General features: G+C 41.1%; 1 protein-coding gene across 1 annotated transcript; it reads right to left on the bottom strand.

Annotated features, from left to right (window-relative positions):
- Nucleotides 1-2,270: 2,270 nt before the first annotated feature.
- tmprss6 (transmembrane serine protease 6) lies at nt 2,271-21,508 on the bottom strand (the record flags this gene model as incomplete). The annotated part of the gene is given in 19 exon segments (XM_079219877.1): nt 2,271-2,444; nt 6,771-6,907; nt 8,577-8,854; nt 9,271-9,439; nt 9,690-9,806; nt 9,903-10,016; nt 10,650-10,748; nt 10,831-10,973; nt 11,810-11,919; nt 15,662-15,774; nt 15,914-16,050; nt 16,814-17,018; nt 18,015-18,032; nt 18,035-18,055; nt 18,132-18,292; nt 19,203-19,270; nt 20,179-20,321; nt 20,912-20,997; nt 21,393-21,508. Coding segments are annotated over 19 exon segments (2,400 nt in total). The 3' UTR covers nt 2,271-2,279.
- Nucleotides 21,509-26,997: the final 5,489 nt, after the last annotated feature.

Raw genomic sequence — 26,997 nt, 5'->3', positions numbered from 1 at the left:
ACTGCATGCACACAGAGAAACATTTAGGCTGGGTTGCACCAACAGGGATTAAATTAATCTAGGTTAGTAAATCTAGGTTTAAACTGGTTTATAATTAATCAGAGATGTGTTGCACGTCTTAATTTTAACCCTGGATTAGTTAAACTAGTTTAAACAAGAGTTAAAACAGGATTAGTTTATGTTCAATGTCCGCAATGATGGATTCCGACGAAATGTAAACAAATTCACAATGTATGTTTAACAAATACGGAACTAAATAGCCCTAAATAAATGCATGAGCTCTTTTTCCTAAACAAACTGCTTTTTGAATAAATGCCGTTAGTTACCGTTTATAGCTGTTCATATAGTTACTCTAGCTGGCTATTATGGCACGTCAAAGAGGGTCAAACTTTTCAACATTTGAAAAGATGTTGCTGACCGAGTTAATGGAGGAGTTTGGGGTAACAATTGAGGATAAGAGGACTGACAGCAGTACACTAGAGAAGAAGGACAGGAACTGCTCCGGTTAGCTGAGCGCTTCAGCGGCTCTACCGCTATCAAAGAGACGAGGGACAGGGCACAACTGAAAGACTGAATAGACGGATGTACGGATGGATGAATAGATGGATAACAGTTGTCCAACAGTCTGTTCCAATTGTATTCATAGACCACGTGACTGAGCTTCCAGCCAAAGGAAGGGAGGCCAAGCCCAACCCCCAAGAACTGCATTGTTGTTGCTAGTAAAAACAACAGCTGAAAAGATGCAATGACTCATGGCCCTCAGGAAAAAGCTTGTTGCATTCTCCAAAGCAGCTCGTGGAAGAGGATATTTAACTTGTGCACAGGATCTAAGTAGAAGCCTTGGCTGGAGGTGTGGTTATCTCGACAAGATGGAGGCGTCGGTCACCTGACTGAACTCGCGTTGAGCTACGCTAACGGTTTATTGGTTGGGCGGTTGTACCTCTAGATCCAAATTCTAATGTATGCAATACTTAAACACCGAAAATACCAAAAACCTGCAAAGCTAATGGCGTTTCCATCAGAGTGCTAGCATGCTAAACTAAGTAATTGAACGTGATAGAAAACTGACGTTAGCATTTAGCTAATTCTGCTTCTTTTTTATTTTTTTATTTTGCGTTTTCAACACATCAGAGCCATCCCTGACATCCAAATAAACAAACATAACAAAATAAATAGCAAACAATCCAAACAGTAGTATTAGTATCAATAGTCCAGAAGCGAGCACAAATGCCAACTCTTACATACGTGAACCTCCACACCAACAAATGCTCATTCATATACACAACCATCCGCATCCACATACACTCCACAAGGAGGGCTCAATGAGGAGCACTGAATCGCTAAATTAAGTACAATTAAATGCAATTAAATGATATATGAAACAGTAAATATATAAAATTAAATAAATAAAATTAAATAAATAACTCAAGTAAAATATAGTAAAATAAAAGATTCTGAAATAAAAGGAAACTGACATTCATTTCCGGGAAGGATTTACGAGTTAGCTTAGCAGTGGTATTCTAGTGGTACATCTCGGTTTTGTTACCACAACCCCTCTCAGTTGTTCAAGCATCGAGGTATAATGAAGCACAAGTCCATCTTCTTGTGAATGGTTTCCATTGTATGAACTGTTTTAATCTCTGTCTCCACTGAGTTATGGTTGTTGGTTTTGCGTCCTTCCAGTTCACAGTTATCATTTTCCTGGCAATCATTAAAAGTATACCCAAAATATACCCCAGGTCGGTGACACCGATCATTCTAATTCTTGTTGTAATTTAATATTCACTTCCAGCCAAACATGTAAACAAACACAGTTCATTGCAAACTTGATGACAAAACAGAAATATGCTTTTTTTTAAGGCGAAAAAGGCTTCAAAAGCTCAATATCTTTAAAACAAAGATTCTGGAAGAGTATTCATAATTTTCTTTTCAAAGTCAAACAAATACGTTTCTCAAAATCACTTTATATTCTTTATTCTTTATTTGAGTCCTATTCTTTCCAAAAAAATAGTTTCACAATTTTTGCCATGTTTATTTTTCCTGCATGCTGGATAAACACGTCATAACATCAGTTGTGAAAGATGCTGCATGAATAAGGTTGATTATATTAATAGCTCTATTACTTCATGACTTTGGATTAAAGCCTTTATCCTCACGTGGTTTCTCTGTTATATGAGGATGTTGATTTATATATATATATATATATATATATATATATATATATATATATATATATATATATATATATACTGTATATATATAGATGGTGAGCCAATGTCTCAGGGGTTGCTGATGACCTGCTGGATCCAGCCGGTGAGCCGGGTGACGCGGGTGTAGACGCCGTAGTAGTCTGGACGCCCGCAGCCTTTCCCCCAGCTCACCACGCCGGCGAGGAACCAGCGACCCGACGGCTCCTGGCACACCAAGGGGCCGCCAGAGTCTCCCTGCCAGAGACAGGCGGCGGGAAAGAGGCAGAGGTGAGATGTTACTGTCTCTGCAGCACAACATAACCACAACAGGCTGATGACAATCCTAATTGTCCTAATGACCATGATATCTCTCGGCCTTTAAAACACATGTAATGGCCTGTAGGAACACACACACTCCACCCTGAAACCAGGATGGACCCAACATGAACAGGATGATTCTGCCCAAATACAATGTGTTATATAACTATAAAATATGACAGGAAGCATACTGGACATGAGCTAGCTGTATTTAGTAGCACATGTAATGCCTCCAGCAGCTCCTGAGGGAAATATCTGTCTATCTTCACTGAAAACAGCTTCCTACAGCTAAAGGACAGGCTGATTGAGAGCAGTGAGACTGCGCCACAACAGCAAAGGTGCCAGGGAAGCTCAAACAATTAGTTTAAGGATCCGTAAAGCTGAGCGGAACTACAGAGATGAATCTCTGTGTTGGCATTGTGCACTTCTGAAAACCACAAACACGTTGAATGTTCAGTAAGAGACGTATGACGTAGCATCTCAAAAGTTACGTGGTTTGAAAGTTACATGGTATTTAAGTTACGTGGTTTTAAAGGTACATGGTATTAAAGTTACGTGGTATTAAAGTTACATGGTATTAAAGTTACGTGGTAAGAAAGTTACGTGGTATGAAAGTTACATGGTATGAAAGTTACGTGGTATGAAAGTTACGTGGTATTAAAGTTACGTGGTATTAAAGTTACGTGGTATGAAAGTTACATGGTATGAAAGTTACGTGGTAAGAAAGTTACATGGTATGAAAGTTACGTGGTATGAAAGTTACGTGGTATTAAAGTTACGTGGTATTAAAGTTACGTGGTATGAAAGTTACATGGTATGAAAGTTACGTGGTAAGAAAGTTACGTGGTATGAAAGTTACGTGGTATGAAAGTTACATGGTATGAAAGTTACGTGGTAAGAAAGTTGCGTGGTATGAAAGTTACGTGGTATGAAAGTTACGTGGTATGAAAGTTACGTGTTATGAAAGTTACGTGGTATGAAAGTTTCGTGGTAGGAAAGTTTCGTGGTAGGAAAGTTTCGTGGTAGGAAAGTCACTTGGTATTAAAGTTACGTGGTTGTAAAGGTACATGGTATTAAAGTTACGTGGTATTAAAGTTGCATGGTATGAAAGTTACGTGGTATTAAAGTTACGTGGTATTAAAGTTACGTGGTAAGAAAGTTACGTGGTATGAAAGTTACGTGGTATGAAAGTTACGTGGTATGAAAGTTACGTGGTATTAAAATTACGTGGTATGAAAGTTTCGTGGTAGGAAAGTTTCGTGGTAGGAAAGTCACTTGGTATTAAAGTTACGTGGTTTTAAAGGTACATGGTATTAAAGTTACGTGGTATGAAAGTTACGTGGTATTAAAATTACGTGGTATGAAAGTTTCGTGGTAGGAAAGTTTCGTGGTAGGAAAGTCACTTGGTATTAAAGTTACGTGGTTTTAAAGGTACATGGTATTAAAGTTACATGGTATGAAAGTTACGTGGTATTAAAGTTACATGGTATGAAAGTTACGTGGTATGAAAGTTACGTGGTATGAAAGTTACGTGGTAAGAAAGTTACGTGGTATGAAAGTTACGTGGTAAGAAAGTTATATGGTATGAAAGTTACGTGGTAAGAAAGTTACGTGGTATGAAAGTTACGTGGTATGAAAGTTACATGGTATGAAAGTTACGTGGTAAGAAAGTTACGTGGTATGAAAGTTACGTGGTATGAAAGTTACATGGTATGAAAGTTACGTGGTAAGACAGTTACGTGGTATGAAAGTTACGTGGTATGAAAGTTACGTGGTATGAAAGTTACGTGGTATGAAAGTTACGTGTTATGAAAGTTTCGTGGTAGGAAAGTTTCGTGGTAGGAAAGTCACTTGGTATTAAAGTTACGTGGTTTTAAAGGTACATGGTATGAAAGTTACGTGGTAAGACAGTTACGTGGTATGAAAGTTACGTGGTATGAAAGTTACGTGGTATGAAAGTTACGTGGTATGAAAGTTACATGGTATGAAAGTTACGTGGTAAGAAAGTTACGTGGTATGAAAGTTACGTGGTATGAAAGTTACATGGTATGAAAGTTACGTGGTAAGACAGTTACGTGGTATGAAAGTTACGTGGTATGAAAGTTACGTGGTATGAAAGTTACGTGGTATGAAAGTTTCGTGGTAGGAAAGTTTCGTGGTAGGAAAGTTTCGTGGTAGGAAAGTCACTTGGTATTAAAGTTACGTGGTTTTAAAGGTACATGGTATTAAAGTTACGTGGTATAAAAGTTACATGGTATGAAAGTTACGTGGTATTAAAATTACGTGGTATGAAAGTTTCGTGGTAGGAAAGTTTCGTGGTAGGAAAGTCACTTGGTATTAAAGTTACGTGGTTTTAAAGGTACATGGTATTAAAGTTACGTGGTATGAAAGTTACGTGGTATTAAAATTACGTGGTATGAAAGTTTCGTGGTAGGAAAGTTTCGTGGTAGGAAAGTCACTTGGTATTAAAGTTACGTGGTTTTAAAGGTACATGGTATTAAAGTTACGTGGTATGAAAGTTACGTGGTATTAAAATTACGTGGTATGAAAGTTTCGTGGTAGGAAAGTTTCGTGGTAGGAAAGTCACTTGGTATTAAAGTTACGTGGTTTTAAAGGTACATGGTATTAAAGTTACATGGTATGAAAGTTACGTGGTATTAAAGTTACATGGTATGAAAGTTACGTGGTATGAAAGTTACGTGGTATGAAAGTTACGTGGTAAGAAAGTTACGTGGTATGAAAGTTACGTGGTAAGAAAGTTATATGGTATGAAAGTTACGTGGTAAGAAAGTTACGTGGTATGAAAGTTACGTGGTATGAAAGTTACATGGTATGAAAGTTACGTGGTAAGAAAGTTACGTGGTATGAAAGTTACGTGGTATGAAAGTTACATGGTATGAAAGTTACGTGGTAAGAAAGTTACGTGGTATGAAAGTTACGTGGTATGAAAGTTACGTGGTATGAAAGTTACGTGTTATGAAAGTTACGTGGTATGAAAGTTTCGTGGTAGGAAAGTTTCGTGGTAGGAAAGTTTCGTGGTAGGAAAGTCACTTGGTATTAAAGTTACGTGGTTTTAAAGGTACATGGTATTAAAGTTACGTGGTATTAAAGTTACATGGTATGAAAGTTACGTGGTATTAAAGTTACGTGGTATTAAAGTTACGTGGTAAGAAAGTTACGTGGTATGAAAGTTACGTGGTATGAAAGTTACGTGGTATGAAAGTTACGTGGTATTAAAGTTACGTGGTATGAAAGTTTCGTGGTAGGAAAGTCACTTGGTATTAAAGTTACGTGGTTTTAAAGGTACATGGTATGAAAGTTACGTGGTATGAAAGTTACGTGGTATGAAAGTTACGTGGTAAGAAAGTTATATGGTATGAAAGTTACGTGGTATGAAAGTTACTTGGTATTAAAGTTACGTGGTATGAAAGTTTCGTGGTAGGAAAGTTTCGTGGTAGGAAAGTTTCGTGGTAGGAAAGTCACTTGGTATTAAAGTTGCGTGGTATGAAAGGTACGTAGTATTAAAGTTACATGCTATTAAAGTTACGTGTTATTAAAGTTACGTGGTATTAAAGTTACGTGGTATTAAAGTTACGTGTTATTAAAGTTACGTGGTATTAAAGTTACGTGTTATTAAAGTTACGTGGTATGAAAGGTACGTAGTATTAAAGTTACGTAGTATTAAAGTTACGTGTTATTAAAGGTACGTAGTATTAAAGTTACGTGTTATGAAAGGTACGTAGTATTAAAGTTACGTGTTATTAAAGTTACGTGTTATTAAAGGTACGTAGTATTAAAGTTACGTGTTATTAAAGTTACGTGGTAGGAAAGTTTTGTGACCGAGAAAGAGGGCGATTATTTATTTCTGACACAGCATTTGTTACAGTATTACGTTAAAAAGTTATTTTACATAACACTGAGAGGTTACCGTGTCATGTTTTTACTATAACACAAACCATGATCTTTATACTCGTTTTAACTTTCTTCTTTCTTACTTTAAACCAAGTAGTTTTTTCCGGACAACGTACCAGTCATCTCACGACGTTAACCACGTGGCATTGTTTCCGGAACGTGATATGAAGCTGATATGAAACGTATTCTTGGTCTGCAGAATACATTTCAACCCCATTTTCAAAAGATAAACATCTCTGGGTTGGAGTGTCCCTTTTTATTATTATTGATTTATTACTGATCATAGTGCAGCTTTAAACTGCATTGTATATATTCTATATACAGGTTTAGTTTGCACGTGTTTCTCTGTACCTGACAGGCGTCTTTGTCTCCGCTGCGGTAGCCGGCGCAAAGCATTCTGGGAGTGACCATGTGACCATAGGAGTGAACGCAGGCTTCCTCGCTGACCAGGAGAACGTCCACCTTCTGAAGCACATTACTGACGCTGCCTGAGGAGGAGAGGGGTCAAAGGTCAACGGGTGGCAAACACAAGATTCAACAATAGTGCTGCACCTCACTCCAACATGGTGCTCCTCTCAAGGGACACAGAGACATCTGCAAATATCTGTGAAACTGTGTGTGAAGATGGTTTCCAACTCCTTCTGTCTGTTCCTTGGGTTCATCAGAAAGCCCCGCCCACACTCCTCCATCTCCTCCTGCGTCTTTACTTTGAAAGAGCTTGTTTCATGTGTGTTCGTTCTGTTATCGTCATGGCGTGTACTTTCCATCAAACTACAAAGACTCCCCCACGCAAAACCCTCCACAGCTTGCTCCGCTAACTCAAAGTGCGACTGGGGATTTGGGCTTTTCTTTTTACAGGCTGCACATAAAATCACTGCCTGTGAAAATACTGCATTATTCTGCATAATACCAGAAGCCAATGAAAAAAAGGTTTTACTGCTAATCCTGTAAGAGAAATAAAACATCGACCTACGAGTCAAAAGCACCAAATAAAAGTCCATCTTAAAACGGTTCCTGGTTGTAAACTTGCATAGTTTCATTTAAAGCTCGATGACGATCACGAGGGTCTCGGACACCAAAGCTGAACTGGGAAACTATAATGGGATGAAAAACAACTCCTTTTCATGTTGCTGTGAGGAAAAACGTTGGACGGATGTCAAACTTAAAGCATTTAAATTGTTGGTTTTTATGAATTAACCCTTTCATGACGCAACTAACATACTAAACTAACCCTGCATACGCAACGTACATGTCAAACACACTTATTTTGACCCGAAGACGATCTTTTTCCAAAACCTAACCAATTTATTTTGTGGCTCAAAAACTAAAAACACCTACGTTGGAAGTTTACATTCGAAAAGATAGGATGTAAACATATACGTGTTGCTGCATGCTTCCTTTATACCTCTTTTATAACTAAAACTGAGCTATGTCCTCATGCACAGTTCTGATTAAATTCATTTAAATGTATAAAGTACCGTAACCCTTGTGAGAAGAGATGTGTGGACTTACTCTTTTTTTTAAGATCCTTATAATGACTAAGATATTATAACGTTTCACTAAAACATTCATAAGTCCCCTTTACATCGTTGAATTGTCTCAAAATTGCGAACAAGACCAGGAGTTTTTCGGGGGGGGGGGCTTTACGAGATCCTGCGATCTCATTGGTCCTCAGACTCTTCTGAAAGATGGCACATGTGGAAGTAGACGGTCATTTACATATCCTGTTTGTCATGGTGCGAGCAAGGAAAAGCTCAAAGTAGATCATTTTTCAATTTCTGAACCGACAGTTTTTGGACTGAATATGCTTCCTAACATGTCAATGCTTGTGCTTATTGTGATTATTATTGCAGATGTAAATGCTTTAGGTCGTAATCTTTCTAAAGATGTGCAGTATTACTCTGTGGGATGATGGGAAGGCATCAACCAATACAATAAAAGAGCAATCAAGGAGCCATTTTTGGGGAATCTTGCTCAGACTCTTGACTTTTGATCTTATTTATGCAAAAAATATATATATATATATATATATATATTTTTTTTAAAGGTAAGGAGTTGCGGATTCGTTAGGGATCGAGGACAATAGGGTCTGGTGTTCATATCGTGGTCATATGAGCTGTAGAACTGGTAGTTCTGGTTTAAATACTTCCTCCTCACCGCCCTCCCGGAGAGCCCCCCAGCCGGTGACCCAGCAGAGCAGGCCCGGCTCCAGCCGGTGGGCGGGCGGCGGCAGGCAGGCGGGCCGGGCGTGGCCGGCCAGCAGCGCCTCGGCGGGCCGCTCCAGCCTCAGCAGCGCCAGGTCGTAGTCGTGGGACTCGGCGTCGTAGTACTGGTGCAGGTGGATCCGCTGGACCCGCGTCGCCTCCTCAGCGGCGCCGCCGGGGCGCAGCAGCAGCTTGCCCAGGTAGACGGTCCACACCGAGGGCGAGAACAGGCTGCAGGAGGAAGAGCTGCTTAAGGAACGCCGAGGGAAATACCTTTTGATATAGTTCTGTTTCCGTCCCTCAAAGCATCCTTTCTCTGTCCTGACGTCCTGAAATAACAACGCACTGAAGGCACCAGCGTTTAATCACAAACATGGGGAACATTTAGAGATTAGACGTGTTAATCCTCTCCAGGACGCTGCTGCTGTAGTTTTGGTCGTGGTCCAATAACATAAACACACTGCTTTAAAGCCTGAACAGCAAACAACAGGCTGAACGTCAAAAAACATAAACAAAAAAACAAAAGTAAACAAACAAATTCTACAAAAATGCTAAAAGTGCTTCACAACTGAAATTTCTTTTCTTTTCTTTATTCCTTTTTAATAAACCGTCTTTGTTTTTAAGTTACCTTCCTCCCCCTCACTCACCGGTCGTCATAGAAACAGTGGGCGGCGGACACCACCCATTGGCTGGAGATCAAGGCGCCGCCGCAGATGTGGGTTCCCTGCACCTGAAGGCTGGCCTGCCATGGCCACTCCCCCTCCGTGGCATTGGTCCCGCCCACTATGCGACTGGAGAACTGCCTCAGGCCGCAGTCTGGATGCACACGGGAGTATGGAAACACGGCATATACATGCTTGATATACAAATATTATATATATATACACATATATACATATATAGATGATCGGCCTTGGTTTCTTCAGTCAGCAGCGGGTAATTATTGTGAAGTTTACCCTGAAAGGTCGATCAGGAAGTTAACGCCCATTCAATCAGATGATATCGTTCGAAGCGGTGCAAGAAATCACAAAATGTAAATCAAAACTGTCCGTGTTCTTCTTCTCACCACAATGCTTCTCGTCGGAGGCGTCGGTGCAGTCGGTGACAAAGTCGCACTCTGGGTTCGGCTTCTTCAGACACGTTCCATCAGCGCACACATAGGTCATATCTGTACACTGCACCCCTGGACACACACACACACACACACATTTTATAGACTGTACACAGCATATTTGATTCATCACGCACAATTTAATTTGTGTCGGTTTGAGTGTGTCACCATCGGTGCAGTTCAACTCGTCCATGGCTTCGGGGCAGTCTGGGAGTTGGTCACACACCTTGTAGTAGTCCACACACTGACTGTCCTCTGGACACTGGTACTGAGCCACACACACTGAAGCACACACACACACACACACACACACACACACACACACACACACACACACACGATGTATTGGTAATGTATTTTGGAATGTGAAACAGAAGTCAGAGGTAGTCGGCTGTACTTTTCATTTCACACTTAAATTTTTGCAGCTTTAACACATGAAGCATAGACTTCTATACAACCAGAGGAGTCGCCCCCTGGTGGTCAGGAGAGAGAATGCAGCTTTAACACATGAAGCATAGACTTCTATACAACCAGAGGAGTCGCCCCCTGGTGGTCAGGAGAGAGAATGCAGCTTTAACACATGAAGCATATACTTCTATACAAGCAGAGGAGTCGCCCCCTGGTGGTCAGTAGAGAGAATGCAGCTTTAACACATGAAGCATATACTTCTATACAACCAGAGGAGTCGCCCCCTGGTGGCCAGGAGAGAGAATGCAGCTTTAACACATGAAGCATAGACTTCTATACAACCAGAGGAGTCGCCCCCTGGTGGTCAGTAGAGGGAATGCAGCTTTAACACATGAAGCATAGACTTCTATACAACCAGAGGAGTCGGCCCCCTTAATACAGTCTTCATCACACTATTGAAGAAGACTTGAAACTAGAGATCCATTTAAGACATTAAATAATAAATACCACAGTTCCTCTCGTCCAGTCCGTTGGGACAGTCCTTAATTCCATCACAAGCAGGAACACACAGGCCGTTAACGGAGCACAGAAACTGACCTGGACACGCTGCAAAACACACACACACACACTTTACAAAAACCTGTTCATGAACACCAGCGACACACAACAGAGACACCACACGTCGTACGATCTGATTGGTTGAAGACGCTGTAGCGCAGCTGAAGTCCCGGCCCGGTGAGCGACACCTCCGACGTCATGACGACGGAGGTCGCGGCGGCGAGCAGGAAGAGGCGCTCGCTGTACGGCTGCAGGCCTCTGGAGCCGCACAACCTGGGAGAGGACACACACACTGAACCTTGAGAAAGACACAAACCTACAAACCACAAAGACAAGCGCACAAAGTGCCTCTGGTCTGTGTGGAAGAGACGGCTCGCTGCTGCCCCCTGATGGTCAGCCCTGAATAGAACGAGTTGCTGATGTGAAACTCACGTCTTTACTGTGTTATGAAACTAACGAAAAGGTCTGCACATTAAGACCGGGATGGAAACCGTCTACATGCACACACACACACTTCCTGTTTGACACACAGGTGGCAGTTATAAATACACAATATTTTGACAAGCTGACCAACTTTGTCTGATCTCTCTCTCTCTGCTCATATTTGTTCCAGGAGAGTCATTTTAGTTCTTCACCATGTGGTCTATTTATTGCTGCCAACTGGTGTCTGGTGGTTAGTGGGCGAAAGAGGAAGGAGGAATCGACCTGAAACACCTGCGCTGATTAAGACATTTTTTTTGTTGGTATGCAGACTTTTATGTTGATCTCTATCGAAGGTCTGGCACATGAGATAGAAAAGAGTGTTAAAAAGCCTTGCAAGTGGCCATTTTGTGAAAGAAATAGCAAAATGACCACAAAGAGACACAAAACCACGACAAAGAGACACAAAACAACTACAAAGAGACATAAAACAACTACAAAAAGACACAAACAACTACAAAAAGACACAAACAACTACATAGAGAAACACAACGACTACAAAGAGATGCAAAACAGCAGCAAAGAGACTCACAACGACGATGAATAGGGGCAGAACTACCGCAGACACAAAACCCCCAAAGAAACTACAAAAAGACCCAAAATGGCGGCTCGCTGGGGGTTCGGTCTACCGGCGATTCTGGATGGTCCACTGTCCCTGGGTGCAGGCCCGGTTGTAGCTGGCTCTGCTCAGCTCGTAGCCCTCAAACTCCAGAGACAAGCCCAACCCTCCACTGGGCATCTGAGATCACAAGAACACAAGAACGTTAGAACACAACAACACAAGAACGTTAGAACACAAGAACACAAGAACGTTAGAACACAACAACACAAGAACGTTAGAACACAAGAACACAAGTACGTTAGAACACAAGAACACAAGAACGTTAGAACACAAGAACACAAGAACGTTAGAACGTTAGAACACAAGAACGTTAGAACGTTAGAACACAAGAACGTTAGAACACAAGAACACAAGAACGTTAGAACGTTAGAACACAAGAACGTTAGAACACAAGAACACAAGAACGTTAGAACACAAGAACACAAGAACGTTAGAACACAAGAACGTTAGAACACAACAACACAAGAACGTTAGAACGTTAGAACACAAGAACGTTAGAACACAAGAACGTTAGAACACAAGAACGTTAGAACGTTAGAACACAAGAACGTTAGAACACAAGAACGTTAGAACACAAGAACGTTAGAACACAAGAACGTTAGAACGTTAGAACACAAGAACGTTAGAACACAAGAACGTTAGAACACAACAACACAAGAACGTTAGAACGTTAGAACACAAGAACGTTAGAACACAAGAACGTTAGAACACAAGAACACAAGAACGTTAGAACACAAGAACGTTAGAACGTTAGAACACAAGAACGTTAGAACACAAGAACACAAGAACGTTAGAACACAAGAACGTTAGAACACAAGAACGTTAGAACACAAGAACACAAGAACGTTAGAACACAAGAACGTTAGAACGTTAGAACACAAGAACGTTAGAACACAAGAACACAAGAACGTTAGAACACAAGAACACAAGAACGTTAGAACACAAGAACGTTAGAACACAACAACACAAGAACGTTAGAACGTTAGAACACAAGAACGTTAGAACACAAGAACGTTAGAACGTTAGAACACAAGAACGTTAGAACACAAGAACGTTAGAACACAAGAACACAAGAACGTTAGAACACAAGAACGTTAGAACGTTAGAACACAAAAACGTTAGAACACAAGAACGTTAGAACGTTAGAACACAAGAACGTTAGAACACAAGAACACAAGAACGTTAGAACGTTAGAACACAAGAACGTTAGAACACAAGAACACAAGAACGTTAGAACACAAGAACGTTAGAACACAACAACACAAGAACGCTAGAACGTTAGAACACAAGAACGTTAGAACACAAGAACGTTAGAACGTTAGAACACAAGAGAACGTTAGAACACAAGAACGTTAGAACGTTAGAACACAAGAACGTTAGAACACAAGAACGTTAGAACACAAGAACACAAGAACGTTAGAACACAAGAACACAAGAACGTTAGAACGTTAGAACACAAGAACGTTAGAAGACAAGAATGTTAGAACACAAGAACGTTAGAACACAAGAACACAAGAACGTTAGAACACAAGAACACAAGAACGTTAGAACACAAGAACGTTAGAACACAAGAACGTTAGAACACAAGAACACAAGAACACAAGAACGTTAGAACACAAGAACACAAGAACGTTAGAACACAAGAACGTTAGAACACAAGAACGTTCGAACACAAGAACACAAGAACACAAGAACACAAGAACGTTAGAACACAAGAACGTTAGAACACGAGAACACAAGAAGACAAGAACGTTAGAACACAAGAACGTTAGAACACAAGAACACAAGAACGTTAGAACACAAGAACGTTAGAACACAAGAACGTTAGAACACAAGAACACAAGAACACAAGAACGTTAGAACACAAGAACACAAGAACACAAGAACGTTAGAACACAAGAACACAAGAACGTTAGAACACAAGAACGTTAGAACACAAGAACGTTAGAACACAAGAACGTTAGAACACAAGAACACAAGAACGTTAGAACACAAGAACGTTAGAACACAAGAACGTTAGAACACAAGAACGTTAGAACACGAGAACACAAGAACACAAGAACGTTAGAACACAAGAACGTTAGAACACAAGAACACAAGAACGTTAGAACACAAGAACGTTAGAACACAAGAACGTTAGAACACAAGAACGTTAGAACACGAGAACACGAGAACACAAGAACGTTAGAACACAAGAACGTTAGAACACAAGAACGTTAGAACACAAGAACGTTAGAACACAAGAACACAAGAACGTTAGAACACAAGAACACAAGAACGTTAGAACACAAGAACACAAGAACGTTAGAACACAAGAACACAAGAACATTAGAACACAAGAACACAAGAACACAAGAACGTTAGAACACAAGAACACAAGAACGTTAGAACACAAGAACGTTAGAACACAAGAACACAAGAACACAAGAACACAAGAACGTTAGAACACAAGAACACAAGAACACAAGAACACAAGAACGTTAGAACACAAGAACGTTAGAACACAAGAACGTTAGAACACAAGAACACAAGAACACAAGAACACAAGAACGTTAGAACACAAGAACACAAGAACGTTAGAACACAAGAACACAAGAACGTTAGAACACAAGAACACAAGAACGTTAGAACACAAGAACACAAGAACATTAGAACACAAGAACACAAGAACACAAGAACGTTAGAACACAAGAACACAAGAACGTTAGAACACAAGAACGTTAGAACACAAGAACACAAGAACACAAGAACACAAGAACACAAGAACGTTAGAACACAAGAACGTTAGAACACAAGAACACAAGAACACAAGAACACAAGAACACAAGAACACAAGAACGTTAGAAGACAAGAACGTTAGAACACAAGAACGTTATAACACAAGAACACAAGAACACAAGAACACAAGAACGTTAGAAGACAAGAACGTTAGAACACAAGAACGTTAGAACACAAGAACACAAGAACGTTAGAACACAAGAACACAAGAACGTTAGAACACAAGAACGTTAGAACACAAGAACGTTAGAACACAAGAACGTTAGAACACAAGAACACAAGAACGTTAGAACACAAGAACGTTAGAACACAAGAACGTTAGAACACAAGAACGTTAGAACACAAGAACGTTAGAACACAAGAACACAAGAACGTTAGAACACAAGAACACAAGAACGTTAGAACACAAGAACACAAGAACGTTAGAACACAAGAACGTTAGAACACAAGAACACAAGAACGTTAGAACACAAGAACGTTAGAACACAAGAACGTTAGAACACAAGAACGTTAGAACACAAGAACGTTAGAACACAAGAACGTTAGAACACAAGAACGTTAGAACACAAGAACACAAGAACGTTAGAACTCAGACACGTCACCAGGAAGAATTAATCAATCACTCCATTAATCAATACGTTGGAGACATAGACATGGGTGGACGACTGAACAGGCCTACCAGGCAGAGTCAGGGGCCCAAAGAGTCAGGGGCCCAAACCGCCAGGGGCGCAAAGAGTCAGGGGCCCCTGGGCCTTCACTTACAAAACAGCAGTTAAAGAGACACATGTACCAACGAGGAAGAGACTGAAAATGACCTCAAAGAAACATAAAACGACCACAAATAGATGCAAAGAGACCACATATGAAAAGTGGCAAAACAACTACAAAGTGACACGAAACAACTACAAAGACACTAAATGACCAAAACAAGATACTAAAATACCACAAAGACACACAAAACAACTACAGAGACACAAAACAACAACAAAGAGACACTTAATGACCACAAAGAGACACAAAACCACCACAAACCCAAAGCACAGAGCGATGCGTAAGCACAACAAAGGGCCGGTGGTCTCACGGTGAAGCTCCAGGTGCAGTTGGTGTCGGGGGGGTAGTAGCCGGGGAAGAATGGCGTCCTCAGCGTCCCCTGGACCCCCGAGACGGCCTTCAGCTCTATGGTGGCGCTACACTCTGACAAAGACACAGAGACAGGACTTCAGTCCACGATCACGTGACACCATTCTGAAGGAGGGACAGAGGGCATGGAGGTCTGGGGGGTCGGGGGGGTCCGGGGTCGGGGGTTCGGGGGGTCCAGGGTCGGGGGTCTCACCCTGGCGGTCCCAGGCCTGTGCAGACAGGGAGAAGGGGTCCTCGGAGGTGTACAGACCCGGTTTCCAGACCAGCGTCATCCACTCGCCTGAAGACAGGACCCTCACCACCGGCTCATGTCTGCTGCAGCCGTCCACCCTGAGGACGCAGAGCAGGTAAGGACCTTTAAGTGTTCTGGATGAACAGCTTCATCCTTTATTGTAACTCCTGAAGTCCCTGAGTGACGCCTACTGAACATCTTGCTGGGTCATGTGACAGGTCATGTGATGTTGTGTTCCCATAACAACCTTTCCAAGATGGCTGCTCCAGGTTGTGACAGATCTGAAGGAAATGCTGAATGTAAAAAGCTTGTTTTTCGTTGTTAATAAAGGTAATATTTACTCATTTAAGAATCATAATGCTTAATCAACATGTCCTTTAATGTATTGAACCTGCTGTGAGAACATTTCTTGACAAATCAAGAAATAAACAAATCAGATAAAAATCGTTGTGACACATACGTTACATCGGGAATTTAACCTAAAAATACAAAAATAAAAACGGTGTGACATATATGCACAATACAAAAAATAATCTATAATAATGATCTGATCAGTTAATTTGGCTGATTCAATGATATTTAGCTAACATATTGTATATTGTTCAATCCAAAGCATATTAAAACAAATGTAAACCAAAAGAATCATGTTATAATTAGGTAATTATTAATCAAAAAAAATTCTATTAACATTTCAAAGATTTGACACTATTTTGACAACAATGTCATAAATGTGTTCTATGTGTGTTCTTCAGTCTGTACTATGTCCCCCGTCAAGTTCCTTGAAGGAGGAATGGGTCTGGGTTCTTATGGATTAATAAGAATGAATAAAAGGCTACAGCCATGAACCGTGGAGGAACTCACGACGTGATGAGGTGGGAGTCGGACGGGGTGAGGGAGTCGTACGCCACCAGCCGGTCCCGACACTCTGGCAGCAGCCACTCCATGCGCAGCTCCAGCTGGGCCCCGGGGCCGGCCTGGAGGTGCCACATGCAGGAGGAGCGCTGCGTGTCGGGGCCCCTGAGGGCCGAGCGGCCGCCGGACGCCACCTGCTGGTAGCGGTAGCAATCTGGTGGAGGAACAGGCCGTGAGGAGGATGAGCTTACAGTGTGTGGGGTTTTGCGTTTCAGTAGATTCATGCCTTGATTGAATGGATTCACCGTATTGATTAAAGCAATAAATGAATGTCCGTTAAAACTATTCACACCAGCAACGATGCAGATATGCATTTAAATTAATTTAAAGGTTTAGTCAGATTCTGCAAAGGCAGAGGAACAACACGTATCATTATGGAAAAGTCCATCCTCGTTTTTTTTTACAGTTTCGGCCCGTTACGTGAATACAGACTTTTCCAAATAAACGCCCTTCTTCTCTGCTAAGATGAACAAAACTACTCAGTTAGGTTTCAGAAAAGATGGCCGTTGAGGTTAAAGGAACTACGGAAATGCTGTCACTGAAGTACGCGAGTTACGCAACAAATAAATCTACGTTGACTCCACGCTTTACACGAAGAACGAACTGATCTAAAGTTCTCATTTCCTTCAGTTGACGAGTCAACCTTAGTTCCCTTCTAGTTAACAGTTTTGCACCGTATATGTATATAGGACGCTTTTATTGTGAAAGGTAAGAGGTTTTGTAAACAAATCTGAGGCCAACTGTTGGATTTAGAATGTCCTGTTCCCTACGTCGAGAAAGAGACGTCTGGGGATCATTTATCTTTGTGGTAAATCAGTTCAGACATAATGAACATCGCTCATTTAAATCATGGGGGCCTTTTTTAAAGTTGTAAAATGCACTAAGAGCTGAATGAGAACGTGGCGGGGAGGCGGGGCTAAAGTAGACGCTAGTGATGAGCCTCCTTGTTGTTGTACTCTGGGGTTTCTATCCTGAACATGTAATCGGTCGGTATCTTTATTTGTGGTAAAAAAAATCAAGCTACTTTTTCACCGCGTAACATTGACCAAAACAGTTTGGGCTGCATTCTGATCACACTTAAATCAAAGAGAACACGTTGATACAAAAGAACAAATTATGAGCAAGCAAAGAAACAAAAGGAGGGTGATACCAAACGAGGCTTTCAAAGCTCTACAACTTTGGCGTCGGTGTCTGTGAACAAACAAAGAAGAGACATTCAAGTTTACAAAACTTCTCTCCGCACTCGACTGGTCTCTCTTGCGCTCACCGCTGACGGACAGCGAGGGCAGGTGGAGGAGGTATCCGCTGCAGCCGGGCGCCCTCAGACCCTCCTCCAGGCTCCTGGTCACCTCCTGCAGGGTCACCCTCCCAACATGGCTGCCCGGCACGGACATCACGATCCAGAAGTGAGCCACGACGCTGCCCTGCCTGCAGAAACCAAGACGAGAGGCAGAGTCTCTGGTGACGGTCGCTTCTTTCTGCTATGCTTCCTGTTGGCCGTTGGCCTATTTACCTGATCATGTTTCGTTTGTGATTTTGCAAGTTTCTGGATTTTCAATTCCTCATCTTTAGACTCACCAAAGATGCTGTCTTTATAAAAGCTCCATTAAATATCCCCTCCCATCTCCTGTTGGCTGTGTGTTACAACGTTTGTATGATATTGTCGCGCTGTGAAACATGTTATTTCATGTCTTGCTGATTTAATATCACTGTGTCCATTTCTAATAATTTACTTTAAATGTGTGTTTAAGCTATTTCATATTTTACTCTAATGTTTGAAAACATTACCAAGCTGAATATTACTAACTGTGAAGGAAAGGCCGTTATTGTATCGACCCTTTAGAAAAGAGCGCTGTCGCTTAAAGAGAGGAGTTGGAAAGATGTGCTGTGTGCAGACTGAAGGCAACACACATGTGCTTGTGTTAAACCGTGAATTAGTTGAATAAAAGTTGCAAAACAAAGATGGACATGTTTGTGGACAGTTCATTTTAAGGGTCCAACAATATCCTACGAAAAGTTAGTCTTTGTTTTCCTATGAAGACGTCAATTTCTGCTAGTTACATGTCGACAGTCTTTTCAAAATAAACTTCCGTCTTCACCGGAAGCAAAGCAACAAAACTACTTGGTTAAGTTGGAAAAGATCGTCGTTTGGGTTGAAATAACTACTGAAGATCTGTTACTGAGGTTTACGTGAACAAACCCATCCATTGGACCCAATATTGTGTGAGTTTAGCTATGAATGCTGGATGAGACATCTGGAGGTTCTGTCATTCTGACCCTGCAACTATTCTTCCTGGTTATTGTTCCAGTTTATTAAAACACATTTTGATCCACGTACCCAAAGGCGAACACAGTGGTATAGTTGAAATATCGAGAAAGACTGGAGCCCATCATTATCTTCTTCACCTGAAAGACAGAGGAAGACAACATGGCCGTTCACATGAGTCTCAAACCCTCTGAACACAGATGATGGACACCTTTACAGACAGAGAGCAGGAATGAGTCCTGAAACCGGTCTCTCCTCAAAACTCAGTGCTGAGAAATCTGGAAGGCTGTTTGCTTGGATGGAGACCGATGGGATTAGTGGCATGAGTTCCACCACTTTCCATCAATACCCATCAATACCCCATCAGTACCCGTCAATACGATCAATGCCCTTCAATACCCATCAATACCCGTCAATTCTGATCAATACCCTTCAATACCCGCCAATACCCATCAATACCCATCAATACCCTTCAATAACCATCAATACCCATCAATACCCCATCAATACCCGTCAATACCCGTCAATACGATCAATGCCCTTCAATACCCTTCAATACCCGTCAATATCCTTCAATACCCATCAATACCTGTCAATAACCATCAATACCCATCAATACCTGTCAATACCCATCAATACCCACCAATACCTGTCAATACCCATCAATACCCACCAATACCCGTCAATACCCCATCAATACCCGTCAATACGATCAATGCCCTTCAATAACCATCAATACCCATCAATACCCCATCAATACCCGTCAATACCCGTCAATACGATCAATGCCCTTCAATACCCTTCAATACCCGTCAATATCCTTCAATACCCATCAATACCTGTCAATAACCATCAATACCCATCAATACCTGTCAATACCCATCAATACCCACCAATACCCGTCAATACCCTTCAATACCGATCAATATCCTTCAATAACCATCAATACCCGTCAATGCTGCAGAGTCATTTGTCCTGAGAATCAATGCTGATTGTAACCCCTCCCACTGAAGACAGAAGCCAGGTGTTGGTGGTCTTCAGGGCTCACCATGGTCTGGACCCCCTGGGCCTCCATCTTGAATGCAGGGCTGCTGTGAGAGGACAGGTCGGCAGAGAAGTTCCTGTTGAGGATGGCCAGGTGGGCCGAGTACTGCTGCTGGACTCGAGGCTCCAGAGCCCAAACCCTGTACTCTGTCACGGAGGAAGGTGTGAAGGTCAGAAAGAAATCAGATGAAAAAGTAGCTCATACAAAATATCCACATGGTAAGTCATAATTATGAGATAGCTTCAGTGACTTTTTATCTCATAATTCCGATTTACCATAATTCGTCACCTTCCTAAAATGATGGCCTAAGTCATCTCCTCATGATACTGGCCACCTCTGGTGAAATGGCCGACCTGCTCGGTAGAACAGATCATGTGATTCTACCTCTGTAGTATAACTCTATGTCAAGAGTGTGACTTAGGACATTTTACAAGCTTTTTAATAAAGCATTTTGAAGCTAGCATTTAAGTTAGCAATTTAGTCAGCATTTTTGTCAATGAAAATCTCACTGGAACATAATATTAGTGACCATAACATAACTTGACCGGTATTACAGTGTCTAGAGGCAGCTTGTGCACTAAAATACATTTGGTCAAGTTGTTTGTGTTTTCTGAAAAACCTGAAAAAAAGACTTGGACCATTATTTTAGGAAGGTGACGATACATATGTATTATCACAGCAACATGTATGAGCTCCCATAGCCGATGAATAAAGCGAAACAGAGAAGTCTGCGTACCCAAGAAGTACCAGGCCAGCGCGGCTCCTGCGACGGCGAGGATGATGATGAGGAAGGCCGAGACCCACCGACAGGCCCGAGCCTTCCTGGTGGGAGGAGCCACCGCTTCCACCTTTTGAGAACAGATGCACTTTTCGACTTTTGTTTTTGGGTTAAAAATATAAACTGTGGCGGCCTGAAGGCTGTTTTAAGAGAGGGAGGGGTTTCAACAACGTCTACGGTTTGGACATTTTAGGAATTAAAAAGCAGAGTTTTTACACATTTTATTGCCCGCAACTATGTGTTTGGTTTAGTTTAGTGTGTGTGTGTGTGTGTGTGTGTGTGTGTGTGTGTGTGTGTGTGTGTGTGTGTGTGTGTTACTCCTGCCTTTGTATTGATTGGCTTTTTAATCCGTGAAACCGTATATGAATGCAACAAAGATTGCAACGAGAAAAATAAACCAGCCTTTGATCGTCCGTGAACCACTATCATTATTACCCACCTCCCCGTGAGGTGTTTGGTTTTAGTCTCAGCGTTACTGACCCCGTGGCTCAGAGCCGCAGGTGTGACCGCCCGGTCACGTGAGATCGACTTCGTGGAGCCGCGCCCGAGAGCCATCGCTTCACCGTTCACCGCTTCACCGTTCACCGCTTCACCGTTCACCGCTTCACCGTTCACCGCTTCACCGCGCGTCCTTTGCTCCTCCAGGAATCATCTCGCTCTCCGTCGAGGGCTCACCGGTGGACCTTCAGCAGCGGAGGACCTTCAGCAGCGGAGGACCTTCAGCAGCGGAGGACCTTCAGCAGCGGAGGACCTTCAGCAGCGGAGGACCTTCAGCAGCGGAGGACCTTCAGCAGCGGAGGACCTACAGCAGCGGAGGACCTTCAGCAGCGGAGGACCTTCAGCTTCCCAGCAGGAGACCAGACGTGAACCCGACACGTTGCTCCGGCTCTGTTTGTAAGTCCAAAGGTGAAACGGAGCAAAAAAGAAAAATCTATATTTCCCAGAAGGTGGTTGCGTTTGGGTGGAACGGAGCTGTTGTTGAGCGCCTCGTCACCTCAGAGGAGTGAACCTGAGCACCAGGTGAGCAGCAGGTGAGCACCGGTACGCTGATGTCGCTACCCGTCGCCTAGCCGACGCCCTGCACACCAGGGGATGAGTTCATGTCTCCTTCCACCACAAACAACAAGTCCCCCGTGGGCAGCGAGGGAGGACGCTGCTCAAAGAGAGACAGGCTTTCAGTGTTAAAGGAGTCAAAGAACAGAGAAAGACTGTCAGTGTTAAAGGAGTCAAAGAACAGAGAAAGACTGTCAGTGTTAAAGGAGTCAAAGAATAGAGAAAGACTTTCAGTGTTAAAGGAGTCAAAGAATAGAGAAAGACTTTCAGTGTTAAAGGAGTCAAAGAACAAAGAAAGACTTCCAGTGTTAAAGGAGTCAAAGAACAAATAAAGACTTCCAGTGTTATAGGAGTCAAAGAACAGAGAAAGACTGTCAGTGTTAAAGGAGTCAAAGAATAGAGAAAGACTTTCAGTGTTAAAGGAGTCAAAGAACAGAGAAAGACTGTCATTGTTAAAGGAGTCAAAGAACAGAGAAAGACTGTCAGTGTTAAAGGAGTCAAAGAATAGAGAAAGACTGTCAGTGTTAAAGGAGTCAAAGAATAGAGAAAGACTTTCAGTGTTAAAGGAGTCAAAGAACAAAGAAAGACTTCCAGTGTTAAAGGAGTCAAAGAATAGAGAAAGACTTTCAGTGTTAAAGGAGTCAAAGAACAGAGAAAGACTGTCAGTGTTAAAGGAGTCAAAGAATAGAGAAAGACTTTCAGTGTTAAAGGAGTCAAAGAACAAAGAAAGACTTTCAGTGTTAAAGGAGTCAAAGAATAGAGAAAGACTTTCAGTGTTAAAGGAGTCAAAGAACAAAGAAAGACTTTCAGTGTTAAAGGAGTCAAAGAACAGAGAAAGACTGTCAGTGTTAAAGGAGTCAAAGAATAGAGAAAGACTTTCAGTGTTAAAGGAGTCAAAGAACAGAGAAATACTTTCAGTGTTAAAGGAGTCAAAGAACAGATGAAGACTTTTAGTGTTAAAGGAGTCAAAGAGATAAAGACTTTTAGTGTTAAAGGAGTCAAAGAACAGAGAAAGACTTTTAGTGTTAAAGGAGTCAAAGAATAGAGAAAGACTTTCAGTGTTAAAGGAGTCAAAGAACAGAGAAAGACTTTTAGTGTTAAAGGAGTCAAAGAATAGAGAAAGACTTTCAGTGTTAAAGGAGTCAAAGAGATAAAGACTTTAGTGTTAAAGGAGTCAAAGAACAGAGAAAGACGTTTAGTGTCAAAGGAGTCAAAGAACAAAGAAAGACTTTCAGTGTTAAAGGAGTCAAAGAACAAAGAAAGACTGTCAGTGTTAAAGGAGTCAAAGGTTTCATGTCCATGACTGGTTTCTTCCCTCTGAAGATGAATTGACGGTTTTGAACGTTTTGTCGGGATCGAACCGACACTTGTGGAAGAAGAACTCAACAATAAGTTTACACAATGCAGTCAAACAATCACTTTTCTCATTTGTTTGGTTGTGAATTTCACTTTTATTTTCAGAAATATATTTTAATGTATTTATTATTACACACAAAACAACAATTCAACACTTTTTTTTTCAACACGATTTGTTGATTTTGAGGGAAATCAACAACTTCTTCCCCTTTAAATCAGGTCTGTTGATATAGCTGCCGAGATGGTTGTATAAATATATTATTTTTTTTAATCATATAAGCCGTTAAAGTTGTCACTCTTTGGCCACTAGGGGCGCTACAGAGCAACGTGTCCACGCAGCAGTTATTAAAGAGTGCAGGTTTGGAAACATGTTTAACGAACATGAATGTAAATCCATGATTCTTCACAGTGAAGACAAAGGGTTCAAATGCTCGGCACAAAAAAATGCTAGGTTAAAAAATACCAAAAAATATAAATAAATACATATATTTACGCATCAAAGAGTTTACAAGATTAAAGTAAAACATTTACAAATTTAACCCGAAAAAAGGCTCAATGCTCTCTGAGATTATTAACCCATATATTTTATTCCTAATTTGATGTTTTGTTTCAAAATTACAAAGTGAGAAAAAAAGTTACATCTGGGTTCAGTAGCTTTCAACATCAGATACAATCCTCTTATATAAATATGGGGTTACATAAATATCATACATATTTAGAAAAAGCAACCAAAGCATAATTGGGAAGATGAAGCTTCTTGCTTTTCTCTTTCTGTTTTAATAAGATTATTCTTGTTTTTGTCTTCTCTCAAAGAAGCTTCAGTGAAATGAGGTCAGACAGATAATATGCAAAATAAAGCAAAATACATTCTTTCAAAGCCGCCGGTCGTTGAGCGCTATATGAATCCGCTCTTACAAGTATCCGTCACCAGAGGGCTCCACCGGGCCGCTCGTGGCCGTCAGAGCCGGACTCAACCCGGACAGGAAGCTGCATGGGGAGGAGCTGCAGGGAGGAAGAGGAGGAGGAGGAAGCAGGAGGCAGGTGGATTCACAGGATTCCTCCTCCTCCTCCTCGCCGCCGACGCCTGAGTCCGTGCTCAGGAGCTCGTGGCCGCCGGGCCACGGCGCCTGGACCCGGATGGACCCGTCGCCAAACACACCTCCTCCTCCTCCTCCTCCTCCTCCTCCTCCTCCTCTTCCTCCTCCTCCTCCTCCTCCTCCTCCTACTCTTCTACCGCCGCGCAGCGACTTCTGAAAATCGACTTCTTTCCCGTCGCCTCCCTCGCTCTCCTCCTCTTCCTCGCCCTCCGTCGCATTCATGCTATCCGCCTCCAGGCTCTCTTGGCTGACCTCCTCGCCGCTGCACACGCCCGAATCCAGACTCTGCAGCCGGACGCGCTCCACCTGGAGCTTCTCGGCGCGCTCGTAGCCCGACTCCACCGGCATGGACTCGCCGCCGCCGCCGGAGAGCAGCAGGCGGACCGCCGACTCTTCTTCTCGCCCTCTCGCTTCCTGTTCCGCCGTTTCGCTCTGACCGCCAACGGGCCCATAAGGCGTGTCGGCGACGCAGGGCGCCAGGTTCCCCGCGGTGAGCGAGGAGATGGGAGGAAGAAGAAGAGGAAGAGGAGGACACACCTGGGCGTAACTGGGGTTGGAGAAGTCGGAGCTGGCCGACTCGTGGCTGCTGTCGCTCCTCATCTTCTCCAGCAGCGCCGCCTCCGGGCCGCGCGGCACCGCGGCGGAGACGACCTCCACAGCGGAGACGACCTCCTCGGCGGAGACGACCCCCATGGGTTTGAGGAGGGAGTGAAAGGACTCGCCGGTGAAGTGAGGGCTCAGCCAGCTCTGGGTTAAAATAAAATACAGAAATGTTGTGAAGCTGCGTTTGAATAAAAGTGGTTTAGCGACATCGTTTAACCTCTGGGATCATAGAGGTCTTATTATTAGCTAGTTAATAAGCATTATTATGAGTTATTAAGTGTTAATAAGAGTTATTAAGACACATAAAGCATTATTAGGATATATTATTCAGAGTTAATAACCATTATTATGAATTATTAAGAGTATTAGGAGTTATTAGGAATTATTAGGAGTTATTAAGACATATTAAGCATTATTAGGATACATTATTAAGAGTTATTAAGCATTATTATGAATTATTAAGAGTATTAGGCATTATAAGGAATTATTAGGAGTTATTAAGACATATTAAGCGTTATTAGGAGTTATTAAGAGTTATTAAGCATTATCTGGATCTCTTTCGCTCTTCATTATTATCATACATCTGGATTGTTTGAAGCTTTTTCTGCTAAATTAGCTCATTATTAGTTAGTTGTTAAGAGTCTTTAAGAGATATTAAGAGTTATTAAGAGTTATTAAGAGTTGTTCAAATTTAATAAGAGTCATTAAGAGTTATTAAGACTCAATAAGAGTTATTAAGACTCATGAAGAGTTATTAAGAGTTATTAAGAGTTGTTCAAATTTATTAAGAGTCATTTAAAGTTATTAAGAGTTATTAAGACTCATGAAGAGTTATTTAGAGTTATTAAGAGTTATTCAAAGTTATTAAGAGTTGTTAAGAGTTGTTAAGAGTTGTTAAGAGTTATTAAGAGTTATTAAGACTCATTAAGAGTTATTAAGAGTTATTAAGAGTCATTCAAAGTTATTAAGAGTTGTTAAGAGTTATTAAGAGTTGTTAAGAGTTAATAAGAGTTATTAAGAGTAATTAAGACTCATGAAGAGTTATTAAGAGTTATTAAGAGTCATTAAAAGTTATTAAGAGTTGTTAAGAGTTACTAAGATTCATGAAGAGTTATTAAGAGTTATTAAGAGTTATTAAGAGTTGTTAAGAGTTATTAAGACTCATGAAGAGTTATTAAGAGTTATTAAGAGTTATTAAGAGTCATTAAAAGTTATTAAGAGTTATTGAGAGTTGTTAAGAGTTATTAAGAGTTGTTAAGAGTTATTAAGAGTTGTTGAGAGTTATTAAGAGTTGTTAAGAGTTAATAAGAGTTATTAAGAGTAATTAAGACTCATGAAGAGTTATTAAGAGTTATTAAGAGTCATTAAAAGTTATTAAGAGTTGTTAAGAGTTACTAAGATTCATGAAGAGTTATTAAGAGTTATTAAGAGTTATTAAGAGTTGTTAAGAGTTATTAAGACTCATTAAAAGTTATTAAGAGTTGTTAAGAGTTATTAAGAGTCATTAAAAGTTATTAAGAGTCATTCAAAGTTATAAAGAGTTGCTAAGAGTTATTAAGAGTTAATAAGATTCATGAAGAGTTATTAAGACTCATTAAGAGTTATTAAGAGTTATTAAGAGTCATTCAAATTTATTAAGAGTTGTTAAGAGTTATTAAGAGTTGTTAAGTGTTGTTAAGAGTTATTAAGAGTTATTAAGACTCATTAAGAGTTATTAAGAGTTATTAATAGTCATTCAAATGTATTAAGAGTTATTAAGAGTCGTTAAGAGTTATTAAGAGTAATTAAGACTCATGAAGAGTGATTAAGAGTTATTAAGAGTCATTAAAAGTTATTAAGAGTTGTTAAGAGTTATTAAGACTCATGAAGAGTTATTAAGAGTCAGTAAAAGTTATTAAGAGTTGTTAGGAGTTATTAAGACTCATGAAGAGTTAT

This window comes from Taurulus bubalis (assembly GCF_910589615.1).
Source record: "Taurulus bubalis genome assembly, chromosome: 6".
Taxonomy (NCBI): domain Eukaryota; kingdom Metazoa; phylum Chordata; class Actinopteri; order Perciformes; family Cottidae; genus Taurulus; species Taurulus bubalis.
Note: the sequence above shows the minus strand (reverse complement) of the source record. Positions and strands in the feature narration are given on the sequence as shown.